The sequence below is a fragment of the Quercus lobata genome, chromosome 2, assembly GCF_001633185.2.
Source record: "Quercus lobata isolate SW786 chromosome 2, ValleyOak3.0 Primary Assembly, whole genome shotgun sequence".
NCBI lineage: Eukaryota > Viridiplantae > Streptophyta > Magnoliopsida > Fagales > Fagaceae > Quercus > Quercus lobata.
Window position 1 is genome coordinate 92,490,686 of NC_044905.1, and position 25,805 is coordinate 92,516,490.

A 25,805-nucleotide genomic window follows, 5' to 3' on the forward strand; every position below is an offset into this window, starting at 1 on the left:
TCTTAATCTTCCAATGTTACTAGTTGAAATGGGACGAAATTATTTAAGGATGGCCTCAAGTCACGGGTCCCTCACAATCAATAAAAGAATTTTTTTGTTAGGAGCAGTAAGTATATTTCCAGAATGGGGATATTCGAAGATCTTTAGCATTTAAGGCCTAAATAATGACCATTTCAGCCAAGTAATAACTTAGCAGAATGTTGCATGGTTGACCGTGACATTTTTTACACATATAAAATTCTTTTCAAATCTGGTAATATTAAGAAATAAATAAAAATAAAATAAAAATTAAGGAGTCATTAATATCTTTTTTTTTTTTGAAAAATGAGTCATTAGTTGGAATTATTAGTAATATTTATAAACTTTAATAACCTTATAACCCTTATCACCATATAATTTCTACATGAAAAGCATACTTATGATAGACATGATTAAATCATTGGAGCTATAAAATTTTAGCTATATGGAGGCCAACCATTGATTTTCGCTGACTATTATTTAATAGACTCAGAAAGTACATTGACCTACAAAGCACTATTATTAGTGTTTTTGTTTTTTTAAGTTAAGGGATTGAGGGTCTATCAAGTTGTTGTGGACATGAGATGTATATTATCCAACCAAAAGGGCTTGCATTGTTTTACTTCCATATAGAGACCAGAGAAAGAAAGACAGAGAGAGAGTTTACCCAAAAAGAAACACTGAAAAAGGGTTTGAGAGAGAGAGAGAGAGAGAGAGAGAGAGAGAGGGGTGTATTATAATAATAATACCCATCCATCAATCAAAATAATTTAAAAAAGAAAAGGCTTTTCTGTTCAGTTGGGAAGAAAAAAAGCTAAAGACAAAATATACAGTAGAGAGAGAACAATTCAACAGAGAAGAGAGAGAGAGAGAAAGAGAGAAAGTCTTTCACTAAAATACTAAAAAGATTTCTGTTTTGTTGGGTTGAATCGTTTCACTCTGTTCTGGCCATCACCATCATTGTCCATTTTGTACAGCCTTTACTTACTCCTCCACATTCTATATCTCTCTCTCTCTCTCTCTAGCCACTTTCTCAGTGCCTCTTTTTGATTTCTCTCTCTCTCTCTCCTTCTCTCAAAGTCTCTTGCTTATGTATTTTGTGAACTGGGTTTGGTGAAAAGGACTTGGAAAACCGAGTCTCAACATTCAAAATTGAAAATTTGTTCTGTGATCTCTGTTTTGGGTGCTTTGTTTCTCATCTGGATCTTTTCGTAGAGTTGTTGGTTCACAATGACTGTGGAGGACCAAAGGGGTGGCGTGGTGAGTAAAGATGTGAGTCATTATGACAAGTTTCCAGTGGGTATGCGTGTTTTGGCTGTGGATGACGACCCTATTTGCCTCAAATTGTTGGAGACTCTGCTTCGAAAATGCCAATATCAGGGTCTGTTTCCATTCTCTTTTAATTGTTTTCAATTTTTATGATGTTGGGTTTGAATTTTGAGTTTTTTGTAACATGCGGCTCTTGCTGGAGTCGTTTGCTGTTTTTGAAATTTTGCAAAACTTGTGTGTTTGCTTCTTCTTCTTTTTTTTTTAGGGGAAACTGGATGTAATTATGTTGACCAGTAATCTATATAGGTGCCGTGTGTATCAATTTTCTGCTACTATGTTACAATCCATTTTTGCATTATGGGGAGGAATATTTTAGAGATTATGTTTAATGGGATTGTTGTAGAACCTAACATAAAGTGTAGATCCCATATTGCTTTTAACCCTTTGGACCTACTATTACGTGAGAGGAGGAAGTATTGCTCCAAAGTATTGAATATTTACTCGATTTTAATTCCCTATTTGAAGTTTGAGTATTTAAATATAATTCTGGTGTCTCTTTGTTTTTATTGGGCGGTTATTTACTGTTGTATACTGTTCCTGTTATGCAGATTATGTTTTTGCTTGTAGGATGCATATCAATGTGTCTTGTTTGATTATAGAATCTGGGTTTCACCTCTTTTTTTTGGGTGCTTTCTTTTATATCTGATATCTTGTTTTTCGCAGTTACGACGGCCAATCAAGCGGTCATAGCACTGGAAATGTTGAGGGTGAATAGAGACAAGTTTGACCTGGTTATCAGTGATGTGAATATGCCAGACATGGATGGTTTCAAGCTCCTTGAGCTAGTGGGCCTTGAAATGGACCTTCCTGTCATCAGTAAGCATCATCTTCTTATTTGTTCTTTGAGATATAACTCTAGAGTAAATTGGTTTTGTGTCCCCAAAACCTGTGTTGAATTTTGTAATAGATGTAAGGTCAAAGGCTTCTAGTTGAAGTGGAAGGATTTTTCTTGTGACCTGGTTATCATTTAGTACTCAATGTGAGAAATAGATACTTGTTGTTTCAGAATTTTGGTTAATTGGCTTAATTTTGCCTTTCCATTTGGTTCCAGTGTTGTCAGCTCATAGTGATACCAAGCTTGTGATGAAGGGAATTACTCATGGTGCTGTTGACTATTTGTTGAAACCTGTTCGGATTGAAGAGCTCAAAAACATATGGCAACATGTAATCCGGAGAAAAAAAATTGACCCCAAGGACCAAAACAAGTCCCCCAATGAAGACAAGGCTTGTCATGGTAACAGCGAGAGTGGACAAGGGGCCTCATCATTGGGTAATGCAGATCAGAATGGGAAAAACAGTAGGAAGCGGAAGGACCAAAATGAAGACGAGGAAGAAGAAGGTGATGAAAATGGAAATGACAGTGAAGACCCATCGAGCCAGAAGAAGCCACGGGTAGTTTGGTCTGTAGAGCTGCACAGAAAGTTTGTGGCAGCTGTAAATCAATTGGGACTTGAAAGTGAGTCTCTGCTACAAGAAAGTAATAGTTTAAATTTCCTGACTAACGAATCATGCCTGATGTCTTTTAATTCTAATGCAGAGGCTGTTCCTAAGAAAATTCTTGACCTGATGGATGTTGAAGGACTTACAAGGGAAAATGTGGCAAGCCATCTGCAGGCACAGATCTTTCTCTTTTCTTCCTCATGTTTAAGAACAAATCTAATATCATTGTGCCTTTTCATTGAGAAATTCTTGACTTAGAAAGCTTTTTGAGCTTAGGAGCGACATTGGATTTTGGTTAGATAAATTAGTATTGTGTTTAACTTGAAGGCTGTTACTATTGTCAAAGATTTGACCATTTGGAAACCTTTCAAAAATGAATCTGAAAAAGGAACACCTTTCCTGTTAAGCTATACTGATTCTTATTCAAATTATTTGTAATATCTTCAATAAGCAGCTGTTTGGAACCCCTAAACCCTGCTATGATAAAATAAAACCCTCCTTTTTAACTGAAGAGTCGGAGAGTCAGTTTAGATTTTTTTGCGTGGTACAAAACATGGGTGAATTAGGAGAATTTTGATGTTTGAGTTTGTAACTGAGGGAATTCCTTACTTTATCAAAGATAAGAGTGATTAATTTCATATCAGCTGTAGTCTGTGCAATTTGTGAATTTAGTAATTGATTGGCTGTCCCAAATAGCTGGGGAGGTGCTCAGCTTACATGAAAAAATTGGTTTACGTATACCCTAATAGAAACAACTCACTTTATTTTGGACATCTAAGAAAATATAATGATTTACATTGCAGTGGCATCTTTTAATCTTACTGTCTTATCTGATGTTGCAGAAATATAGGCTCTACCTGAAAAGAATCAGTAGTGTGGCAAGTCAGCAAGCTAATATGGTTGCTGCATTGGGGGGTAAAGATTCTTCTTACCTGCGCATGGCCTCACTAGATGGATTCGGAGAGTTTCGCAACTTGGCTGGATCTGGAAGGCTCTCTAGCTCAACTCTATCATCATATGCACCAAGTGGGATGTTTGGTAGACTCAACTCCCCTGCTGGTTTGAACCTTCGAGGAATTACTTCTTCTGGACTTATACAACCGAGCGGTCAAAACTTGTCCAGCTCCATCAATACTTTTGGGAAGCTCCAGCCAACTTTATTGCCTTCAAACCAAAGTGCAGGTTTATATCAAGGGATTCCAACATCATTAGAGCTTAACCAGTTGCAACAGAGCAAGTGCGCTACGGGCATTGGAGATTTTGATCCCATTAAGGATTCAACAGGTTTTACCGTCTCTGGTAGTTTCCCTGACAATAGAGTGACTGTTGGTAGCTCAAGTAGTTTATTATCCAGGGCCTCAAGCAATCCTTTGATGTTACAAGGGAACTCACAACAAACACATAATAGGGGACCATTTGGAAATCAATCTTCTCTTGGAGTGGCTCCACTGAATCCAGAATCTTTTGACCTAGGCATTGGTGGTTCATCTAATTTTGTGAATCATAATCGAAGTGATGAAAGCTGGCAGGGTGCGGTTCAGTTATCCAGATTTTCATCAAATGCTTTGCCATTGAGTGAGCCTTTTAATCATGACCAAATGGCTTCTAATAACTTGGGTATATCTTCTACCAGCCCTCATATTGGGAACAGCCCTATTGAATTTCCTTCAACAAATGTAGTTTCAGGTCGTCTTGAGGATTCAGGAGACGTATGTCAAGAAGGCTTGATTGGTAATGTTGTTCATAATATGACTTACACATCAAAGCAGAGATGGGAAGAATATAAACAAGATTACAATCCAAACATGAATCATAGTTTCAGTGACATAAATTCTATGGTTTCTAACAATGGAATAGTGAGTCCCTTAGGCCGGAGTTTGGACCAAAATAGTGCAATCTGCGGCAGAAGCTTTGATGTGTCTTTGATTGGCCAATTAAATGGTGGTGCTCTGTCAAATGCTCATCACAGTGAGTTTGAAAATTCTGCTGTGGACGCAAAAATAAAGTCCAATGAGGACTGTCTCTTGGGGCAAACAAAGTCACAGGATGGTTTCATTCAAAATGGTTATGAGTCTTTGGATGATATAATGAATGCAATGATGAAACGGGTATGATTAAACGTCCTGCTTTTTCTGTGGCTTTTTAATTCTTGATATGTCATATTAGTGCATTTTCTGTCCAAAATTTGATTTTAAATAGGTCTTTCTCTAAAGATAATTGTCAGATTCAGTGAATTGTATGGGTAAAATTCTAATTAGTTATAATTCTGGTTTGTTATTCCAAGACAAAAAAAAAAAAAAGAAAAAAAAGAAAAAAAAAGGAAGTCTTCTGTTTCCTTGCTTCACAAAAAATTCTGACTTCACAAGCAAAGTTCTTTCAAAGGAATTTTAATTGTTATGTTTTTCTGCCCTCTGTTCAGTTATTGTTGGATTTTATTTGTGTGGAAAGAATTGTTCTCTTGAAATATGAACTGATCATGCCATGCTACTGGAAATTGATTCACAATAATCTTGCACATAAATACTTGATATATAGATTACATGCGTAAAATCAACTCAAGTTCTAGCTCCCATGCTGTGTATTTGAAAATTAATGATGACCATATGCATTACATGTGTAATATAAGTACTTAAATGTAACGTAATTAGTTGGGATAATTTATCTTAAAGATCACTCAAATGAAGCAAAACCTTTTTAGTTTAGTTGTAGGGAATTCTTTTATTTTTTTGGTAGGTATATTTGTATATAAATATGTAGCAGAGATGAAAATGATCATTCACAGTTGTTATTGAAGATATGCTCATTGAAGATTTAGCAGGGAATGTGGTCGTTGATAGGGTTGAATGGTGAAAAAACAATCCATGTAGTGTAGCCCTAATTGGCTTGTAATGAAGAATTTGTGTACCTGATTCTTATCAGCTAAGACTAGGGCTGAATTCAAATGAGTTAAATATTTGTATGATATAGAACTAAAAAAACATTAAAGAAAATAAATGTATGAATTAAAAAACCTTAAATAGGCTGATTATGGCATGATATACCATTATTATATTACTTTTATTGCTGAGACATAATAGTCATTTGAATACCAGATAAACAATGAATTCCAGTGTAGTTTTACAATTATTTTAATACAAGTGGAAGTTGAAAGGAAGATTTTAAGTTGTCATACGAACCACTAATACTGATACATACCATTTGTATCTGCTAAGTAATCTGGTGTCTATTTATTTCTTATAAGATAACCTTTGTTCATTGCAATATGAATCTCTGTTGTATTCATGGTCTTTTATAAAGATAACTTATGTTTCTATACCTCGTGAGCTTTTTATGATGGGATCCTGATGCAGGAACAAAATCAGACACTGTTGAGTGATGGGGAATTTGGAATAAATGCTTACTCTCTTGGATCATGTATATGAGACTTGTCATTCCTAGAGAATTGAAGGGCACTGAAGTGGCAAATTTACTCTACCTAGAGGAGCTTGTATCATTATCTGTTTTCTTCATCTTTTATGTATTTACTTCTTTTTTTTTCCTCTTTGCTACAAAATTTTATTCCCTGTATGGAATTGTTAACATGAGACTTTTTTCTTATTTAATTCCTTTGACTCATCTTCTTTTCTTTGTCGATGGAATAATTGGCATGAGAAGTTCTTGGCTTTCAAAACGACTCTCTTTTTTATATGATAAATAAAAAGTGTGTAAGATGTATAGAAATTTCTTAATTTTATCCAGATCTATGAGCCATAAGGCCTTGGCTTTTTTTCTATTACAACTGCAACTGAAATTCTTGGTAATTTGGTAGGATTTTCCAGCTTTTGAGGATTTTGTTACTTAGAGAGGTTGTAAAACCTGTTGGCAACATGACATGTTCTTTTGTCTGTGTTGTCTAAAGTTCAAGTCTCATATACATTCAGGTTGGTTAGTTCTAAAGTTGAAGAAAGGCCCACCCTTTATTCTTAATTTTCAAGTAATATGAAGAAGAGTAAACAAGTACCTTGGAAATCATATGTTGTTGTAGTTCGCTACATTTGGTCATAGAAATGTTGGAAACTTTGGCAGTGGCTAATTGTCAACTGATCTCATACAATGAGAGTCCATTAGGAGAAATTATAAGGTTCTCATGGTGGACAAGTGACGTATTCCACTATTTCACTAAAAAATTTCTATCTATTTAAATTTGTGGAGTTATTTTTTTTTTTTTTAATAGAAATTGATTACTGACTCAGCAATTTTAAACAAATGGGAGTCTTTTAGTGGAATGGTAAACAAGTGACGTGGTCCACCAAAAGACTATATAATTTCTCATCCATTGGGTGGTGGGAAAGTTAGAGCAAGCTTAATTAGGTTTTCGAAGTCACAATGGTGGTTTCTAAGCTATGGATCTTTTGGTCCAAAAGCTACTCTTAACGCCAATGCACAACCAAAAGATACGAAATTATCAGTCAAGGCAATTACTGGACTTTTAAAAGTGGCATCTTTCACCCTAAAACCTAAAAACAATTATGAAAGCTATAGCTTATTTTTTGATAATACTAAAAGCCACAACTAATGTGTGATAATAAATGACTAAAATAGCTCCTCATTTTATTGATGTTGTGTCAGAAAGCATTTCTATTTATTTAATTTTATTTACAACTACTACACGATACTATTCTTGCACAAAACTTATATTGCAGAGTGTAAGAGAGGTAATTGGTAAACAGTTTTACACCTAATAATTTTTTTGAGAAAATGCTAATTACCTTTTTTTTTAAAAAAAAAAATAAATAAATACAATTCAATATGATTAAAGTTAGATAAATACATTATAGTTTGAACCTATGAATGACATTTGTTCTATAATAATTACTTTTCCCATCAAAACAGGACACTGAAAATTTTCCTTTTAGTGTAGCGGGAGTTGATTTTATGTCCTTTATTTGATGACAAAGGAGTGGGACTTACTATTTGATTTGACTAAAACCTACAAAAACTTTTTAATTAACATAAATAAAAAAATATCCTTACATTGTAAGATTCATACTAATAAATTTTGTGTGCCCATTTTGTTTAGTTAGAGAGAACATAATTGTTTACCACAAATATTTAGAAGTTAAATGGTTAAGAATAAAAAAAAAATAAATAAATAACTTGAGACTTATAATTCTTTTTGGTGTAAGCATGATTTGGACACAAATTATCTTATTTAAGGACAATAGACTTTACCAATTAATTTAAACTAGAAGCCACATAATAATTTAGTTTGCGTTTGGATACCACTTATTTTGCTAAAAACTGAAAATAATAATAAAAAAATATTTCAATTACTGTTCATTAATGAAATCACTGTACATAAATAGTGCAAGAGGCGCTGCACTCTGGAAAAAAAAGAAAAAGAAAAAGAAAAAATAAAAAAGTAAAAAAAAGGCCAAAAAGGCAACTTACTCTAAATGCAAACACAAAAGGCCTTACCCAAATGGAGCTTTAATGTTGAATTTTTAATTTGAGACTTGTAATAGAAAAGTTCATCTAAGATCTATGCACGCGCACACACAAAAAAGATTCTGATTGAATAAATCTACATCGTGAATGACAATGGAAAAAAAGAAATAGTAATATTACATACACACGAAATAAAGGACATATGTGGAAATTCATCGGGGAAGGAAAAGAAAAGAAAGATGTTTGGAACAAGTAAATTGAGGTGAAAAATATTAGCAAACTTGATACATGACTATTCATTCTCATCTCTTTTCATGTACACTCTTGAGGGTCAAGGAAGTCACAAGGAAAACTGAAAGCATGCATATCCCTGCAATCCTAATGCATTAAATTCCAGTTTTTCATTTCATTATCTCCATCTTCTGGCCAATCATATGGTTCAATTTCAAGGCATCAATTTATATGATCTCACTAAAACCTGAGACTAAAATAGATCCAAGCAATTAAGTCAATCTAACTCAGTAAGCTGAGCTCTCCTTTCTGCAGCTCTCTTCCTTATAAATATACCCCACCTTAAAGCAGCTTTAAGTTTAAGCCATCCAACAACTGCTTTACCTGAGCTTCGACCACGCTCAGGTCCAAATTTCCTATCCATCTGAGGCTCATATTGAACACTGTAAGAGAAACAAGCCTCATCAGGATGAGTAAAACCAGCCCCCATTCCAACACCAACTCCCATACTAAATGTCTTTAGCAGTCTTTGCATATCATCAGTCTCCAACATCTCCGAACTCCTCAGCCGGATTTCCTCAGCAAAAGGGTCTCCTGATCCCTGCCCAATTCTTTGTTGAGACCAATCTCCTGAAATATCTGCAGGAGTCCCAACTGACATGTAATCTGTGCTGGCTGATAATGCTGCTTGTGGGTTATTTAATGTCATAGATGCCATTTGATCAGACCTCACAAATGGAAATTGAATTAATTGAGGGACTGATTGGTGGTTATATTGGCATTGTGTGCCCAGTTCAGAGATATACTGCTGCCTGTTTTGAACATTTGTTATAATGTGATCTGTGGCATAGTTGTGGTCAGCTATAGGTGCAGCTGAGGCTCTCATCCCCTTCTTAGCACTTGCAAGGGGGTCTAGGACTTTGCTATCATATTCTATAACATGATGCCAATTATCATAAGCTCTCTTCACTAAGGTATCCACTGAAACCTGTATGAAGTTTCAAATGAATGAGCATATTTACTAAAGAGACAGTATCAAATGAATGCTTATCAAACTAGAAAAAAAGATTTTTTGTCATCAAAGGCTGCAATAGTTCAACCACCAAAAGAAATATTTCAAAAAATCAAGCACAGACGCAGAACAGCCAAGCTGCTCTTATTCAGTTTGTGCAATCCCTTAAGCCAGAGGAGTAGCTATGATTTATGACTGCACAATTAGTCCTGTTCGCAGAACACCAAGTGTGGAGAAAATCAATAATCATTATAATTCATTATATTATTAATCTTACTTATCAATATATATATATATATATATTATTAATCTCAATCTATAATAAAAATTTACAGCTGTTTGCCACTTCCTGTGACCTTAGCAGATTCTGTGCCTTAATTGTTCTTAACTATTTGATGCCTTCCTTTTTCGTGAGGGTTTGATGTCAAGTTGCACTAAAAGGATGTCCATAAACGTCCAAGTAGTATTTTAATGTAGTTTTGTAATTATCTAGTTCTATAATTTTAGTACTGCCTTTCAAAAAACTATGCGTGCAGATAATTTTAGAAACATAAAGTAAATCTGGCTAGATTAATAGATTAGTCTTGGTGAACAACGTTCCCAAGTAATAAAGAGTATCTAACCTTTTGGCTATGGGAAAGTGATTCGAGAGAGAGGAACTGTCCTTCAGCAATAAGGCCACTGAGCTCATAAATATGGTTGAAAACAACACCAGTGCCATGAGTCTCATCGGTATAGTAAACATAAAGCTTCCCACCCAAGACACATGTCTTTGCATGCTCCACTGTGTTCTCCCACATCCTGTTGGACATCCCACTCCCAAGGATCTATATCATGAACAACAAATTAAGAGCAGAAAATAATCAAAAATTGAACTCAAGGAAAGAATGAATAAATAGAAAAGAGAAAGGTGTTTGTGAATGAATTAAAACAGAAGAAATCCTTACACTTCTTAATCTTTGTGCATCCTTAACAAGAATGCGGAGGAAATCTTCAACAGTCACAATGTCAGCCTTAATCAACTTTTTGTGCAGTGCTCCATCCTTTGCTATTCTATCCAATCTCCAAACTTCATCATGCAACACTGGAGGGTAATGTTTTTTGTATACTGCAATTACAGAAAATAATTTGAATTTCACAAAATTTTATATCTAAAGAACTTATACATATGAATTGACCTAGGACTAACACCATCCAACTCACAGAAAATGAGCTGAATAGACACCCAAAAAAAAAGGATGCTGTATCCAAGAAATTCTGATGGTTGGTATCTTAACCAAACAATCTGCAGAAATTCTGTACTCTTAACTGCATGCGCTCAAAGTCATCCTATAGTAATTTGCATTGAAAATGACAATATAAGGTGATGTTTGAATCTCAAGCTTCTATAATAAAAAGCCTTTACCAGCCACGTTGCCAGATTATATCAGAAAAGAATGCCTTTTTTCACCAGAGTGAGGGTCATGAGCAATTTGACTGAATTGCTTCATGGCACCTATTATAGTAATAATTGTAGAAAAAAGTATCGAAGAACAACTCATATAAAGTTACACTCATTCATGCAATTGGAAAAACTTCTATGCCTATTCAAGAAAAGGAAGGAAAAAAAAAAAAAAAAAAGGCTTACCCTCTATTCTTACTAGCAACTTTTTCTTTTTGCTTGAATATTCTTACTAGCTACTATAATGCAAATTGTTCTATCATAAGAAACAGTAGCAAAATTCTGAAAACTCACATTCACCCCTATGATCTTTTACAGCAAAAGCTTCTGTTTTAGCCTCACGAACGTGAATCTCCTCACAATATCCAGGGGCAACCTTAACACCAAGCCTGAACTTCCTGCTCCTTATCCAGCTAGAGTTGTCAGTGAAAGTGAGATCTCCAAGAGTTCCAACTCCTTCCTTGAGGATCACCTGTAGATCCCCAGTCAAAAGTGGTCTTTTCCCCTCACGTTCCTTAACCTCATGGTTTTCAAAGTGCTCTTTTGTCCAATCTTCATCAGCTTCCTCATTGAAGTCTCCTTCAAGCACCACAACATTCAATTTGGCTGCTGATTCTAGTCCAGTTTGCACAACACTGCCTGTACTTAGATCTAGCAACACAACATGGATTGCTGCTCCTTGCTCTCCCGCAACCTTTCCACCTGTGAATAGGTGAGGCGGCATTCTTGTTTTGAAATGAAGTTGCAGACATTTTCCATCTGGGCCTTGTATTCTTGGAGGTGGAGACCTATTAAAGATGAAAATTTAATTGTTAGTCTATAATCTGTTGATCATGATAATTAAGACAGAAACTAGGCAGCAATCTGTTACAACTTTACTATTTATTCTTAATCTGGTGGTTCGTATATGCAATGAAGAAACTCAAACTCCATTTTTGAGTCCTAATTATGTCTGCTTTAATTAAGCCACATGCAATTATCAAGGAAGCATTAATTCTGTCTCATTGCCTACTAGGGGTTAGCTAGAATGCATTTAGAAGTTCATACAAGAACTAGTATTTCATAAACCTGTGTCCAGACTCATGAAGACCACAATAAGGTCAATTAAGTCCACATACAGGAAATAAAAGAATGAGACACTCTTTTATCCATTGACATCCTCCATCTCTACAAGTCTGTTTGTATGACAGAATAATAATTTTCTTCATATGTTACCATTCTTGCATAGAAACTCAACCATGACCACTTACATCATCTTCTAGGATATAACTATAGGAAAAAAAATGATTAAAGCATGTTCCATGCTTTATTTGCATAACTACTTTATATGCTAAACCACAGAAGCACCAAGAAAATTTTATTGCCTTTGAAATTACATTTCCCCAGGGGTGTACAACATCCTCCTTTTTTATGTAATATAACGTTCTTCATCAATCATTCCCTGGAAAGGCATATCTAGAATCTCACTTTGCCACTTCATTTAACCTTATAGATAAACATTCTATGAACTACAAGTCTACAACAGCTTGGGAATTATGTTAACTCTGATGTTTAATGTTTCTTAATGATGTATTCCTAAGGAGACTCACTAGAAGTAGCAGACTCTCTAATCAAGTCAGTATGCCCCATACCAAAAAGGATTACTTAATGCTGCAAAAATATTGTCATTTGTCTTTAATCTTTTGTCAGCATCATAAAGATCTCTGGCTGAAAATGAAAAAGGGATGCTGATTGCCAGCATCTAATATTAATGTTGGAACTCACCTTCCAGGCAGATCAGATTGGCCTAACTTTGACAAGGCACGCTCCACTTCTTCACTGACCTGTTATTAATGAAAATGGCAGAATTAACAATAGAAGACCTCAATGAATTTATGCTTTGCTACTGATTAATATATATATATATATATATATACACATATATATCTCTTTCAAAAGCCTATGGAAAAGATGCAATATGTTCTGTACATGTGAATGCATAATCGATGATAGTAATAAAGTAATATGATTCATTCCTTTCACTATTTTGTAGGTGGACTTCAAAAAGTAGTAAAAGAGCCACATTAGTTATCTATTGTTATGAATTGTCATTTGCAAAACTTAAAAGTAAAGTAATTTTCAAGATATGAACATTTTAAGATAACAAAATGAAGTTTAATCATTTCCACAAACTGAACCAATATGCAAATTCTATTGTTGAGCAAGGAAAATTATCCAAAACTCAGCAATTGTTATCAGCTGAAAGAGGGCTGGCCAGAATAAAAGAATGATTCTCCAATTTTGCAGTAACTCACTTGGGAAAAGTAACTGTACGACTTACAATTCTGCGAAGAAGAGGCTCCAAAGATGAGCAAAGTCTTTGCAGACTATCCACCTTCAAAGCTTCCACAATTACACTGCACATAGATTGAACTGTACAATCATTGAAGTGGACTCACAAAACTGAAACTTAAAACTTGCATAGAGAACGTTAAGCAAAAATGTAAAAAAAAAAAGAAAAAAAAAAAAAGAAATACCATGTGATATTGAACTATACTGTTGATCAAATTTCTGGAGAAGTTTAAGGAAATCAAAATGTAAAATCAAAACCTTTACCCCCTTTGCCTCACCTCTCATTAATAGCCATCTATTAATTCCATACTATCTAAGAAACAAGGGTCAGTAGTAAATTTAAGCATCCTTTTCTTGCTTATCAAGTATTTAGTATATGTTTCTCAAAAAAAAAAAGTAGTATATATTTTTGAAGAACTATCCAATGTTTCCTACATACTATCATGTGATTGAGTTCATATTTGAGTAATTTCAAATTGCAATGGCAAGAGACTGATCATGATTGATTGGTGGAGTATAAAGTGGAATAATAGATTGGGATAAAGGATTTTTATTCCGGGAAAAGACATTCTAAAGTAACACTATGTGCACAACAAACTTTCTAATGTGAAAATGGCATCAGATTATAAACTAGTATTAATGGAGAAACTGATTCAAATCCATAAAACTATTCCAGAGCTTATGTGCACAAAGACTATCCAAAAGCAAAAGCAGAAAACTTTAACCATTTTTAAAAATAAAACAAAAGCACCCATCAACAAAAACCCAATATATTCATTACTCAATGAAGAAATTATACGAAACAAACCTCGCTAAAGCAGGCAACTTTGGCTTCTTCGATCCAGGCTCGTGCTCTGCATCATCCTCTACAACCTGCTCATACCCTCTCTTGTCCACTCTATTGCTTCTTGAACTTTCCATATATTCCAAATTTAGAAACCCAATAAGATTGTTTGTTAGTTTGTTACCAAGAAGCTTCACAGAAGAAGCAACAACACCAACTCTAAGCCTCAAATATCAAACCCAAAAAACAAAAAGCTGCTTTTTATGGAAATTTCTGGATCTGGGTAGTGAATGAAAGATCTATTGGTTGAGTCCATTAAGACGGATCTAAATAAAGGTTTTTCTCATTATTTTATTATAAAAAAATTGAAGTATATATATTTAAATTATATATGTGCGTGTATGGAGGGTATATAATTGAAGATCACAGCTGTATTAGTGTGTATTGCATCGCGTGAGTGCATGTTACGTTGAAAGTTGAAAGCGCGTTTTTTGGTTTCTTTTTATGGGACTCATGAGAGTCATGTAAGAACCTATTTGCTTTGATATATTTTGACTGTCTTTTTCCTATAAAGAAAGTCAAATGGCTGACAGTTTAGTTGAGTTCCAACCGACAGTAACGACCCCACGTATCTGATTTCTTGACGTTAGTGTTCGGCTTAGGATATCATAGTTTGCTTCTCAAAAAAAGGATATCATAGTTCAGTTCCTGTTTGGATAGTATGAAAATGTACCATTGGCCTTGGATGTTAGTCTGGGTCCGATCACAAAAGTGCTTTAAGAGCCTCAAACTGTTCTGTTTTTAGTACAATTTGAATTGCCAAACATTTGATAATTTCCAAAAAGCTAAAGAGTTTTGAAGTGGTCGTTCAAACTAAAAACAACTTTAATACTGATTACTAAAGCTGAAGTTAAGAACTTTATGTGAAAAAACTCTACAATTCAATATTCATGTTTTATAAATTCTGAATTTTAAAAACATTGTTCACTATAATTAACGCTAATAAGAGCCTTTCGGTTAAAGCTCCATATTGCAAAATCTCTACTATTAAAGCTCTACTTCTAATAGCAATACCAAACAGACACTAAACATATGGTGCTAGAAATTTGATCAATGTCACTCTTAGAGCCTCATTGAGTAAGTATAATGATAATAATATTTAAAGGCTTCTCAGACTTAAATATTCATGAGACTTACTGTGAGAGTTTCGAATGGGTAAGGACAGGATGACGGATGTGATGAATGTGTCACACATATTCAATATAAAGGATTTTGAAGAAAAATAATTTACCTAATTGATGATGGAAGTCATCATTCTTCTGCGTAATAAAAAGATTCATAATTCTGTATGCATCTGATATTTAAACATCAAGTTCTCCAAGTGGAAGCCAATTTGGTTGAACTGGTTAAATATCAGCTGAAATTACATACACATGACAAACAGTCTGAAATTGTGTTCCTAACCAGCAAGGAAATGCTTGTAACAAGTAATGCATTTCCAGATACATCATATCTGCATGTAGTAGTAAATGGTAGAGCTGAGAGATCCATTACAACATCATTTATAATTTAATGATTGGCATACATGTCATCTGAGAGAGAGTATCTGCCTCAACAAGGTGTCAACTAGCACTTGGCTTGCCTGCTTGTATAATAACCACGGATAGAACGATTCACTACATCTGAAAAGATTATACCAAATTTTACAGTCCTATTCCCCTTCCCAACCCATTTGACGGGCTCTAAGCTCCCACAATGAAGTCACCTTTCTCTCCTTGATCAGCAGTGCCTCAGACCGCTCTCTGGCCTCCTCACAGGTTTCAGTGGCAGCATTGCATTTTTCTGCCTCCCTCTGGTACTGGGAAGCCGCCCTTTTAGCTTCAGCAAAGGTAATGTTCATATGGCGAACACGCTCCTCAGAAACAGCCTCTTGCAGTTTCAACTCCTCTGTTAGAAGGTCCACAAATTGCTTCTCCATCTCCTGCTTGAGATCTGGGTCATTACCTCCACAATCTGTTCATCAGCACAATGAACATCACATAAATGAGCAAATAACTAGAAAGATGAACCATAGGGCAAAGCAAGAGTTAAGGCTTTCCAGATGGTAGAAGCAGGAAGCATTTGGTGGCTAAGAATGTCATGACAAAACCTAAATTGATCCTCATGCAAAGGTTATAAATTAGGCCCCAACGGGCCAACAACCAGAAGAATTCCCTAAAATTTTTATTCTGATTGTGGCATAATTTAAGGTATGTTATAAAAAGGTACTTTAGATTTTATACTTTTTAAAGAAATAGCGTGAAGAATCAACAGATGAAAGGGAACGATTGAGCAAGAGCCAAGACAAAAGGGCCATTTGGCAAAGAGATAAATGGACATGGAAAGGTTGGAGCTCCATAGTTGGCAAAATCAACTTTATGGCAACACTAGTTCCTAACAAAAATTAAATGTACTAGAAATGCAAATTTACAAGAACATATTAGTTAAAATCTTTTATCAATACAAGCCAACTCATTGTTGACAAAACTTAGAAAGAAAATGGTTCTTATGTTATATCCACATTTTCAACCTAGAAAATAAAAATTCAATCTAATCTGTGGATGGACACTGGAAAAGACATAGTATGCGTGGTCCAAACATATGCACAAAAAGTTTATAAAACCATAGAAAATTGACAAGCCACAATTCCTTTTAAAGGAAAGAAGCACAGAAAGAAATATAAAAGATGGACTTTGATTCTTCAGTATAAATTCTTCATTTTCAACAGAATAAAGATGAATGTGATGAATATTGAGTAGCATAGGAATTTCTTTACTAAATTAACAGAACATAGATGAATGTAAATTATGTTAACATGGTAATTTCTTCACCAAATTAAGTCAGGAGGATGAACTCTAACCTGTGACAGAGAGATTGGCTAGCCCTGCAAGAGAATTGAAAAAGCCCAGAGATGGCCAATATTAGTATATATACAATAATTTATTTCAGATTAGAGCAAAATTGGAATTTTGAAATTCAAAAGAGTCTGTGTAACAAGAAATAAAGTAGAAAAGATTAGGATATCAATAATGGACATTCCAAATCTACATATAATTTCAATAGCCAAATTCATTTGTGCAAAACCAGGAATAAAAAGGCTGCATACGAATAAATCCAAAATAATGCATGAAAACAGATGTACGAGAAGGCATATAGAAGCATGTAGAAAACCTTCCAGATAAACTATAGGTAAACCACAAATCTTTTTTGATAAGTAGGTAAACAAATGGTTATCTTCATATCTTCTAATAGCAAACATTTGGATTTTATTTTATTCTTTCAGCCCACCCTTGTGCTTTCATCATCATAATAGCTGGATGGTAATAGACAGATTGGCCAATGACATTTCCTTAACATCCAGAAAAATAGCCAGTTAATTCTTTTTAAGTTTAACATCAGAGATTGACAACAATGAAGAAGCATCACCAAGCACAAAGAGGCCTAACTACAAGTCACAGTCATGTGTCAAAAGAGACATCAAAATCATGAGATCACATATGGGCTCAGCTGAAACAAGAAGTATTTCGGGCAGATCATTTCCAATTTTATATTTATTCACTATGAAAGCACCTAGATAGGATCCACTTAGGTGGGACCAGATCTGGGTAATAACCCTATTCCACTATTTACAAATGAAAGCATGAAAATACCAAAATTTGAAGGAAAGGATGGGACAGTCTGAATCAAACCAAATAACCATTGACATTGTTTTTATTACTGAATGATATAAATAGTTCAAAAAAAAACTGGTTGAAACAAATCAGTCAACAAAACTTTTCAAAACACATATGTACAGTAAATCCTTATATAAAAAATGTATCCCCCTGACTCACAACCATTAAGGTCAAGGTCACAGGATGGGCATGGCAGCCATATCAGTGGAAAAGTAGGGTTCATATGTATAGCATGAATGGGGTTTTTGGGTTCCTCTCTCATTATAATGGTGTTCTTGTATACTCCAGCTGTGGTGCCATAATTTGAACCAAACAAAAGGAAAGATCATTGGTACAACAGCACTGGACAGCATTTCTCAACTTATTGTAGATCTCCAGAACGAGATTTGTCAAGTATTGTGAAGCCACATATGTGCCCTAATTTGACCAAGTCCCAAATTATTCATGATAAAATAAGAGTTTTGCTAACTGATATAACAAACACATAAGATCTCTGTTCTATTTTCATTCTAACTTGAAATGCTTCCTACGTTCTCAAATTCATTCTGAGTTTTTAGGATCAATTGCAACAGTGGTTGAATCACCATGTCAAACGACAAGTCTATAGAAATCTGTACCTCATTAATGACACCAACTTACCACCATACTTAAGTACAGCGTGACAAATATCTGTGAAGGTATCATATTCATACTACCAGTGTAAACAAATATAACGAAATAATGCAACTTGCAAAACTTCTGGGGTGGATGCAAGGTACAAGTCTCCAATCACTCAAAATTATAGATGTAGACGTAGGAAGAAGATAGCCTAACCAGTGGCCTTAAGGATGGAGCTTGCTTTCAGTTGGGCCTAGGGCCTAATCAATTAATTTCTAGTATTTATTTTATCAACCACAATTCTAAATATAGTAAGGCAGAGAACTGTTGTTCATAGGAGCACAGGAGTTACATTCATAACTTATGTTCATGCGGTGAAATTCTATCTTTCTAAGTACTTGGTTTGGGAATTTAAAGTATTTTCTTTTCTTACTTGGTTTAAGAATTTAATTCCTTTTCTTAAAATATGTTCGTAGAATTAGTTAATTTTCTAACTTGGTTTAGGAATTTAATTCATTTTCTTACTATATTTTAAAGAACAGGGTTAGGTATTGTTTTACAGTTTGCTTGAGTAATGAAAGTTATTGTTGGAGTTTTTCCTTCAATAGCTTGGTACTGATTCCAAGCAACCCTAGGTGCAGATTCCTAGGTTTTTTTCTCTCTTACTTGGTGCCGATTCCATTCAAGCCTACGTGTTGATTCCAACATTATTTTATTTTCTATTCTTCAATTGTGGTGTTGCATCAGTTTTGGTCTTGTCCTGCATCAAAATTCTACTTGGATTGTTTAAGAGAAACAGTTTCATGCAGATTTCCATTTACCTTTTCTCTTTTCTCTTTTCTCTTTTCTAGGCTTGGGGGTGGGTGAACATCAATATTGGTATGGTGTTTGACTAGCCATCTCATGGTTGGTCAATTAACTATTCCATATTCAGACATTTCTGAGCACCCATGGAGTTAAAAAGATGGTTATTTAAGTCACCACTAGTTAAAGGCCAGAGGCTTCTTAATAAAGGCAATAATAAATCTTTCTGCCACAAAACTGAGTGCATGATCATGTGTGAACTCAGATCTAGAAAGGACTTCATAGAGCCCAAATAAAGCTTGGTTGCAGACTTGCAGTTCCTCTTAAGATATGCTAAATAGCAGTAGTTTTATGGAAAAAATCAAGGGGGGAAAAAGGTCTGTCATGTGAATAGAGGATGTAAAATAATACAAGGTCAGATCTTCATGACTTTCCTACAGATGCATGGGAACATCTATGGGATCAAAGAAGAAATTTAAAACCATCAAGTGGAGATCTCTCAAACACAAAGTGGGCTCCGTTTAGTTCCATTCAATATACATATAACACCCAGAAACTGAAATGGGTTTCCTTTTATTTCAATAAGTTAGTTAAACCCAAATAGAAATAAAAAGTTCACAAATTAGAATCCAAAACTAGAAATTACTCCAAATAAAAAATCTCGAAATGGCAAATATAAAGTAACTCTTAGTTTCACTATAAATCTAAGCCTGAACTGAAATTTAACTGTTCTAAAAGGCCAAGCAGGAAAGATCAGATTCCAAATCGACGAATTGGGCACCCCCTTAATCTCATACAATTCAGCTCATAATCAAAACAGAGTAGTAAAACAAATCCAAACCTGAATTGGGTTTCAGTTTCTCAAAGTAATTCACTAAATCAGCCACCACATCGAATCAAAAACACAAATTTATGATCTGGGTATTGCTTAATTTCACTCGAATCAACATACAATCAATCAAAATCAGAAATTTACAGCATCCAAGCACCCAAATCAATCAAAAAAGAAAACCCAGATAGAAAGAGAAGAGAAGGGTGTTATACCAGGAGCAATCTTGAGAAGGGAGAGAGGAGGAGGGCATTCACACGTGCAAAGAGGACAAGAAGGTTTGGAAGAGCCACCAAGCTTTAAACTCTCCTTCAATCTCCAATACAGAGCCGGACCACACACTGCTAAAGCTGATACTACTGCAAACACAACCAGACAACACCGCAAGCACGTGGTAGATCGCCTTGACATTTCTCTCCTGTGTGACTTGTGTGTCTCTGTCTCTGTCTCTGTGTGTCTGTGTGTTTGTGAGAAAGTGAGATCCAATGAAGTACTGTTTAAGTTCTATGAATGCATACTCGTTTTCATGTTTTTAATATGTACTCTTTTTTTTTCTTGAAATTTGAAGAAGTCGGTGTCTTCACATCGAGAAGCTGTAAAATTTTAGCATACCAGTTTTTCTGCTGATATTCTGATCTAAAATGTGAAGTAGATTTCGCTATTGGGTTATTTGTTGGATCCCAATTTATTTACGTCAACGGATTCCAATATATATATTCTTGGGTACATGTAACAGTTATTTAAGTTTTTGTTTATATACTATTTTAAGAAAGTTTTTATACTATTTTTATAAATTTTTTTTATTTTTTATTTTCACATAAAAAATTTCCTTAAAATATTTGTTAATTTTTCTGTGTATTCTTTTTGACCATTGGACTTACCCTTCGTTTTTGTTGAGAAGCTTCTTGGGTAAGAGATTTGAGCTATGTGTTTGACAATTTAAAAAAAAAAAAAATTTAAGCAATATTCGGTTATTCACAAAATTTATTTTATAATAATTTTACAATAAATTATAAATAACAAGTTATTAATGATTCTAATTTGGATTTGTTATTGAAATTACCTTTTAGTCTACTAATAACTGTAAGTAACAACTTACAACTAAAATTTAGTGTAAAAATGTTGTAAAAATAACATTTTTTTTTTTTAGTTTTAAGAAAAAATAAGATTATGTTTTAGTTTGATATAATTTTTTTTTATTTTTTCTAGTTTATTTGATTATGGACACTTTTTTTAATTATGTTTATTCAAATTATTATTATTATTATTATTATTATTATTATTTTTTTACTGTTAATGATGGAAAACTTTCCCGAAACCAAAGTGGGACCTAAATTAGTGGCAATGCCACTGCTTGTTTGCTGGGGTGTTCATAACATTGAACGATTTCTTAAAATACAGTATAAATAATTCTTTTTAAACTGTTTGGCCCTCATATATTGAACACTTCTTGACTTAAGATGCCCACTTATATATCCTCAAATAAAATATTGAACACATCTTGGCCCTCATATATCCTCATATAAAATATTGAACACTTCTTGACTTAAGATGCCCGCTTGGCCCTCATAGATAATCTCTAACCCTTTAAATAAAAGTAAAAACCTCAAATAACAACAACAAAAATTTGTCCAAATAATAGTAAAAATATTCTAAACACCAACAAGATTAAGTTGAACCACAAAAAAATAATTAATAAAAATGCCATTTTTTTAGCCTTTCAAAAACAAAAAATAAAAAAACCTTTCAATAATTCAATGATTCCTTCAAGACTTCAACCCATTCACAAAGATTTAAAAAAATTCCTAATTTAATAAAAGACTATGTATCATTATTTTAATATTTTTCATTTTTTCATCATAATTTTTTTTTGTCAAAACACTAGATCATGTGTATCTACATGCTAGTTATATATATTATTGGGCTAATGCTTTTGACCAAGGCACAGGAATATTGCTCATCTTCATGGCCAAAAGAAAAAAGAAAGGAAAATAAAATCATCAATAGATAGATCCTTGAATTTTAAAATTTTGAAATTTGAGTTGTATGCATACTAGTCCCAGGATCGTTAGGTAGTGGCCTCAGAAAATTGGCTTCCGTTGGGTAATTCACCATGGCCGTATAAATGAAAGCTGACAGTAACTAGTCCCAAGCTGAGTATATCGAGTGAAAATGAAATCAAGTAAGCGTGAGAAATTGCAACATAACACACATAAAAAAAATTCCCACAAGTAGAAACTAGCTTAGGTAAACAACTATGCCAACAAATCCTTACTCCCCACAACCGTTGCTGGATCCGAAATACGCCGGGGTTGTAAATGACATAGCGTTCCTGACAGAAAATGACTACTCCTTCAGAAAAACAAAGTTATTCAAGTTTTGCGTTCTCTTCTCTTAACTTTTGTAGCTCCATGACCAAAATGATGCATGAGATTGAATGAAAGAGGTCCAAATACTTTTATATGAATCAAATTATAGGACTAGCAGTAGCAGTGCAGCTCATGTTAAATATGTTTTCAACATGCCTCAAAGCCGCATTATTTTTCTTACCATTGTCAATCGATCTCCTCGACAGTTCATGTTGCACACTAGCGCTTTTTCTTTCACCATCACTAAGTTCAAAGCAAACTCTTTACAGAGTTCTCAAACAGTGATGTGACTCAAAGAATTTTTCTTAAAGTATTCCTTAATAAGCATAATTTCTCAAGGTGTTTTATTAATTATAAAATTATTAATTGTTATTTAGCGTAACATAATTTCATTTGTTTGTCTTTTATAATGTATTGGTTAATTAAATTATTAATTATTATTTATTAATTGCTTCATTATTTTTCTTTGCTAACTATTAGCACACACTCCACTGTGCACTAGCACACACCCCATATGCATTATCCACAGCCAACCCACTGCCTACCTAGTGCCTAAGTCCTAACATAATTTAATTTTGTCTTTTATTGGTAAGTTAGGCTAATTGCCTCTCATGCCTTTACTTCCCCTAATTCAAATATCCCAATTGGCGGACACGTATATTGGGTTTTGGTTTGTTTGTTTTTTTTTGGAGAATTCGTGGGTTTGCTACCATCTGTTGGGTTTGCCATATGTTGTTTTTTTTTTCTTTAGATTGGGTTTGCTTTTCCATTTGTTGTTTAGGATTGATGTTGGGTTTTTTTTCCCTGGGTGGGCAGTGGGCTTGCTCTGTTACATTTTTTCTTTTTCCAGATTTTAGTTCAAAATTTTTTTTTGCTTGAAAGTAGAACAAATAATATATATATATATATAATTTTTTTTTTTCATTTGAGGGTGTTCCTGATTTTGCTTAAGGGTGTTCCTAATTTTTTTTAAGGGTAAACAAATAAAAAAATTTAAATTATTATATATATAATTTTTTTTTCACTTTGATTAAAATACTATGTTCCTGAATACTATGTTTCAAAATCAAGAAAGCAACTCCCACTACTTCACATCATTTCACTTTGATTAAAATAAAATTAGTTATAAACAAAATCATCCAAAGCCAAGTGGGGAAGTCTGAACTTTTTTTTTGGTTGCTAACTGGGGAAGTTTGAACTTATTACTTCCTCCATATATATATAAGGCCCACCAAAGCCCACAATTGGGGATGCTTCATATGGTAGATTTTGCTTCAAGCTCCTAATCAAAATTGCAAAATCAGCCAATGCTGCTTGTGAATTTAAGTAGTACCCCAATGTCTCTGCAGACTTGTAAGAGTCCTTTCCAAATTAATGGCATTGATTCTCATATATAATATCTATGTTAAAAAAATACATTGAAACAAACTCATTACAGCTAGAATCATAACATCACAATTTTAAGATTTTTTTTTTGGTATTTTGATGAACACCCAGATAGTGATCTTGTGCTTAATTTGAGTAACACCTAGAAGAGTGCTTTTTGTATTTCATTATTAACACTAATAATTTCATGTTTTTTTAATTACTAAGAAGTACTAGGACTGTTGTTTAATTTCTGCTTTAAAGAAAACCAAGATCGCGTATTTGACAACCAGATTATATGTGAGAATCACCCAGAAAGTTCTTTTTGTGTTTTTAGAAACAGTACTTCGATGAAAACTGAGAGCTTGGAATTTGGGGGCAATGTTCCAGCCAGTATAGGCAAAACGATGGGAGCTCCATGTTGCCAGTAGTGGTTGTTGATGATCGAGGTACGTTTAATAGAAGATTTTGTAGCTATTTGGTTGGAACTTGGAAGGTGAAGTGTTCTAGCTAGTAGCTGAGGGAAGTATTGGGTCTTGTACGAGATCTTTGGCTTTGGGGAATTGGCTTGGCTTAGTGAAGTAAAATGATACGCTGCCCTTGGGAAGAAAGTATGCATTGAACTTGTTGATGTTACAAGTATGGTGAAGAGTGGAAAAAATAGAAGAGAAAGAGTAGCAGCTTTTTTTTTTCTTTTTTCTTTTTTTCCACTTTCTAGTTTCTGCTCTTTCTCGATCTCTCCTCTTTCTGAAAGGAGAGATTGCCATTGCGTTGCTCATCTTTTAGACTTGTGATATAGTCATATAGTTCAGAACTTTTGTACCATAATGGTTATGGGTTGCCAGCTGAAAGTAGTAGTAGGCGAAGCAATGCCAGAAAATGCCAGAATAAAGCACACCACGATAAGATAAAAAGTTGCGGTTCATGGTTGTATCCAATCCGAGACGAAGGAGCATTTGTATTGGTTCGATTGCAAATTACATCTCTCTCTCTCTCTCTCTCTCTCTCTCTCTCTGCTTTATTATGGAAATTCTTGCATCGCCTACTGCTACGCTCAGCTAGCAGCTGTCTGGTATTTAACTGCTGAGTGCTGATAGGACTATCAGTACTACACTTACATAGGAGCTGTAGAAAAGCCCATATTGTGTATCACTTGTTTTACAAGTTTATCATGCATATGATAGATGTAAACATAATATAAAGGGAAAAAACAAACAAACAAGAAGCAAAAGACAATAAGAAACCAAACGACAAGTTCATGTCATGCTATAAGTTCAGGCATATCCAAAATCTCTTTTAAAGGAAGGGTCAAACCATGAGTATATGATATAGGTATGTGAAAATAAACCTTACCCATACCTTCAGGAACTTTTGAAATCCTAACACTCCCAAGAATATGGGCAAGCCCACTAAGGAAGCCCAATGAAGTAAATAAATATGTAAAGAAAAATTTTGAGTCCAAAAACCTTTTTTCTTAAGCCTGTCACAAGTGAGCAGGATGAGGGCTATGTAAATGAACTAAGCTTAAAAATAATGAAACTAGGGTCAAAGTCCATATGAGGGAAGGGAGCAAACATGATAAATGGGCTTCAATAAGTGGAAATACCAAGGGAAAATGAAATTTAAAAAAAAAAAAAAAAATTGGGCTTAAATAATAGTAGGCCTTGGAAAAAAAAAACCATATAATCAATTTATTTGGGCCTAAGCATCAACAAAAACATAAGTTGACTAGGCATTATTCATTGCTAAGCCCAACGATGCAAGGCTTAGAATTTGAATGGGGCATGAACATAGTCCATATAAATAAAAAAGAGTTTTTTTTATAAAAGAAATGCATTATGTTTTCCCTTTAATAAAAAGAGTTGATTAAGGCTTTAAGCATAAAACTAAAAAACAATGGGGGTAAGTATTTCTTATTTTCTTTGAAAAAAAAAAAGTAGATCTTCTTTACAAAGAATGACGTCTCTTATATATATATATATAAAAAAAAAAAAGTGTCCTTATAGTACATGTTTATTTATAATTTCATGGCTATCTACAACAGTCAATAATTAGTGAACATCTTCATCTATTGTGCATGTTTTGTCTAGTAGTTGGCACCTTGCTAGTTACAAG

General features: G+C 34.1%; 3 protein-coding genes across 6 annotated transcripts; 1 reads left to right on the forward strand and 2 right to left on the reverse strand.

The window, feature by feature from the left end:
- The first annotated feature begins 705 nt into the window (after window positions 1–705).
- On the forward strand, window positions 706–6,406 carry LOC115977218 (two-component response regulator ARR12-like). 2 transcript variants are annotated; one of them, XM_031098943.1, is made up of 6 exons: window positions 706–1,399; window positions 2,011–2,163; window positions 2,399–2,803; window positions 2,885–2,961; window positions 3,630–4,895; window positions 6,150–6,406. In XM_031098943.1, exons 1-6 carry the CDS (start codon window positions 1,249–1,251, stop codon window positions 6,207–6,209), a joined length of 2,112 nt encoding a protein of 703 aa, XP_030954803.1. In that variant the 5' UTR covers window positions 706–1,248; the 3' UTR covers window positions 6,210–6,406. The 2 variants fall into 2 exon arrangements, with proteins under 2 accessions (XP_030954803.1, XP_030954802.1); XM_031098942.1 differs by having other exon boundaries at window positions 707–1,399; window positions 6,138–6,406.
- Window positions 6,407–8,321: 1,915 nt separating this feature from the next.
- LOC115977219 (calmodulin-binding protein 60 E-like) lies at window positions 8,322–14,383 on the reverse strand. 3 transcript variants are annotated; one of them, XM_031098945.1, is made up of 7 exons: window positions 14,038–14,383; window positions 13,219–13,294; window positions 12,663–12,721; window positions 11,193–11,686; window positions 10,405–10,565; window positions 10,081–10,284; window positions 8,322–9,433 (listed from the first exon to the last, which is right to left on the reverse strand). In XM_031098945.1, exons 1-7 carry the CDS (start codon window positions 14,148–14,150, stop codon window positions 8,723–8,725), a joined length of 1,818 nt encoding a protein of 605 aa, XP_030954805.1. In that variant the 5' UTR covers window positions 14,151–14,383; the 3' UTR covers window positions 8,322–8,722. The 3 variants fall into 3 exon arrangements, with proteins under 3 accessions (XP_030954805.1, XP_030954806.1, XP_030954807.1); XM_031098946.1 differs by having other exon boundaries at window positions 13,219–13,310; window positions 14,038–14,120; XM_031098947.1 differs by lacking the exon at window positions 14,038–14,383 and having other exon boundaries at window positions 13,193–13,276.
- Window positions 14,384–15,299: 916 nt separating this feature from the next.
- LOC115977220 lies at window positions 15,300–20,638 on the reverse strand. Its single transcript, XM_031098948.1, has 3 exons — window positions 20,172–20,638; window positions 16,913–16,936; window positions 15,300–16,026 (listed from the first exon to the last, which is right to left on the reverse strand). Exons 1-3 carry the CDS (start codon window positions 20,365–20,367, stop codon window positions 15,725–15,727), a joined length of 522 nt encoding a protein of 173 aa, XP_030954808.1. The 5' UTR covers window positions 20,368–20,638; the 3' UTR covers window positions 15,300–15,724.
- Between the last annotated feature and the right edge of the window lie 5,167 nt (window positions 20,639–25,805).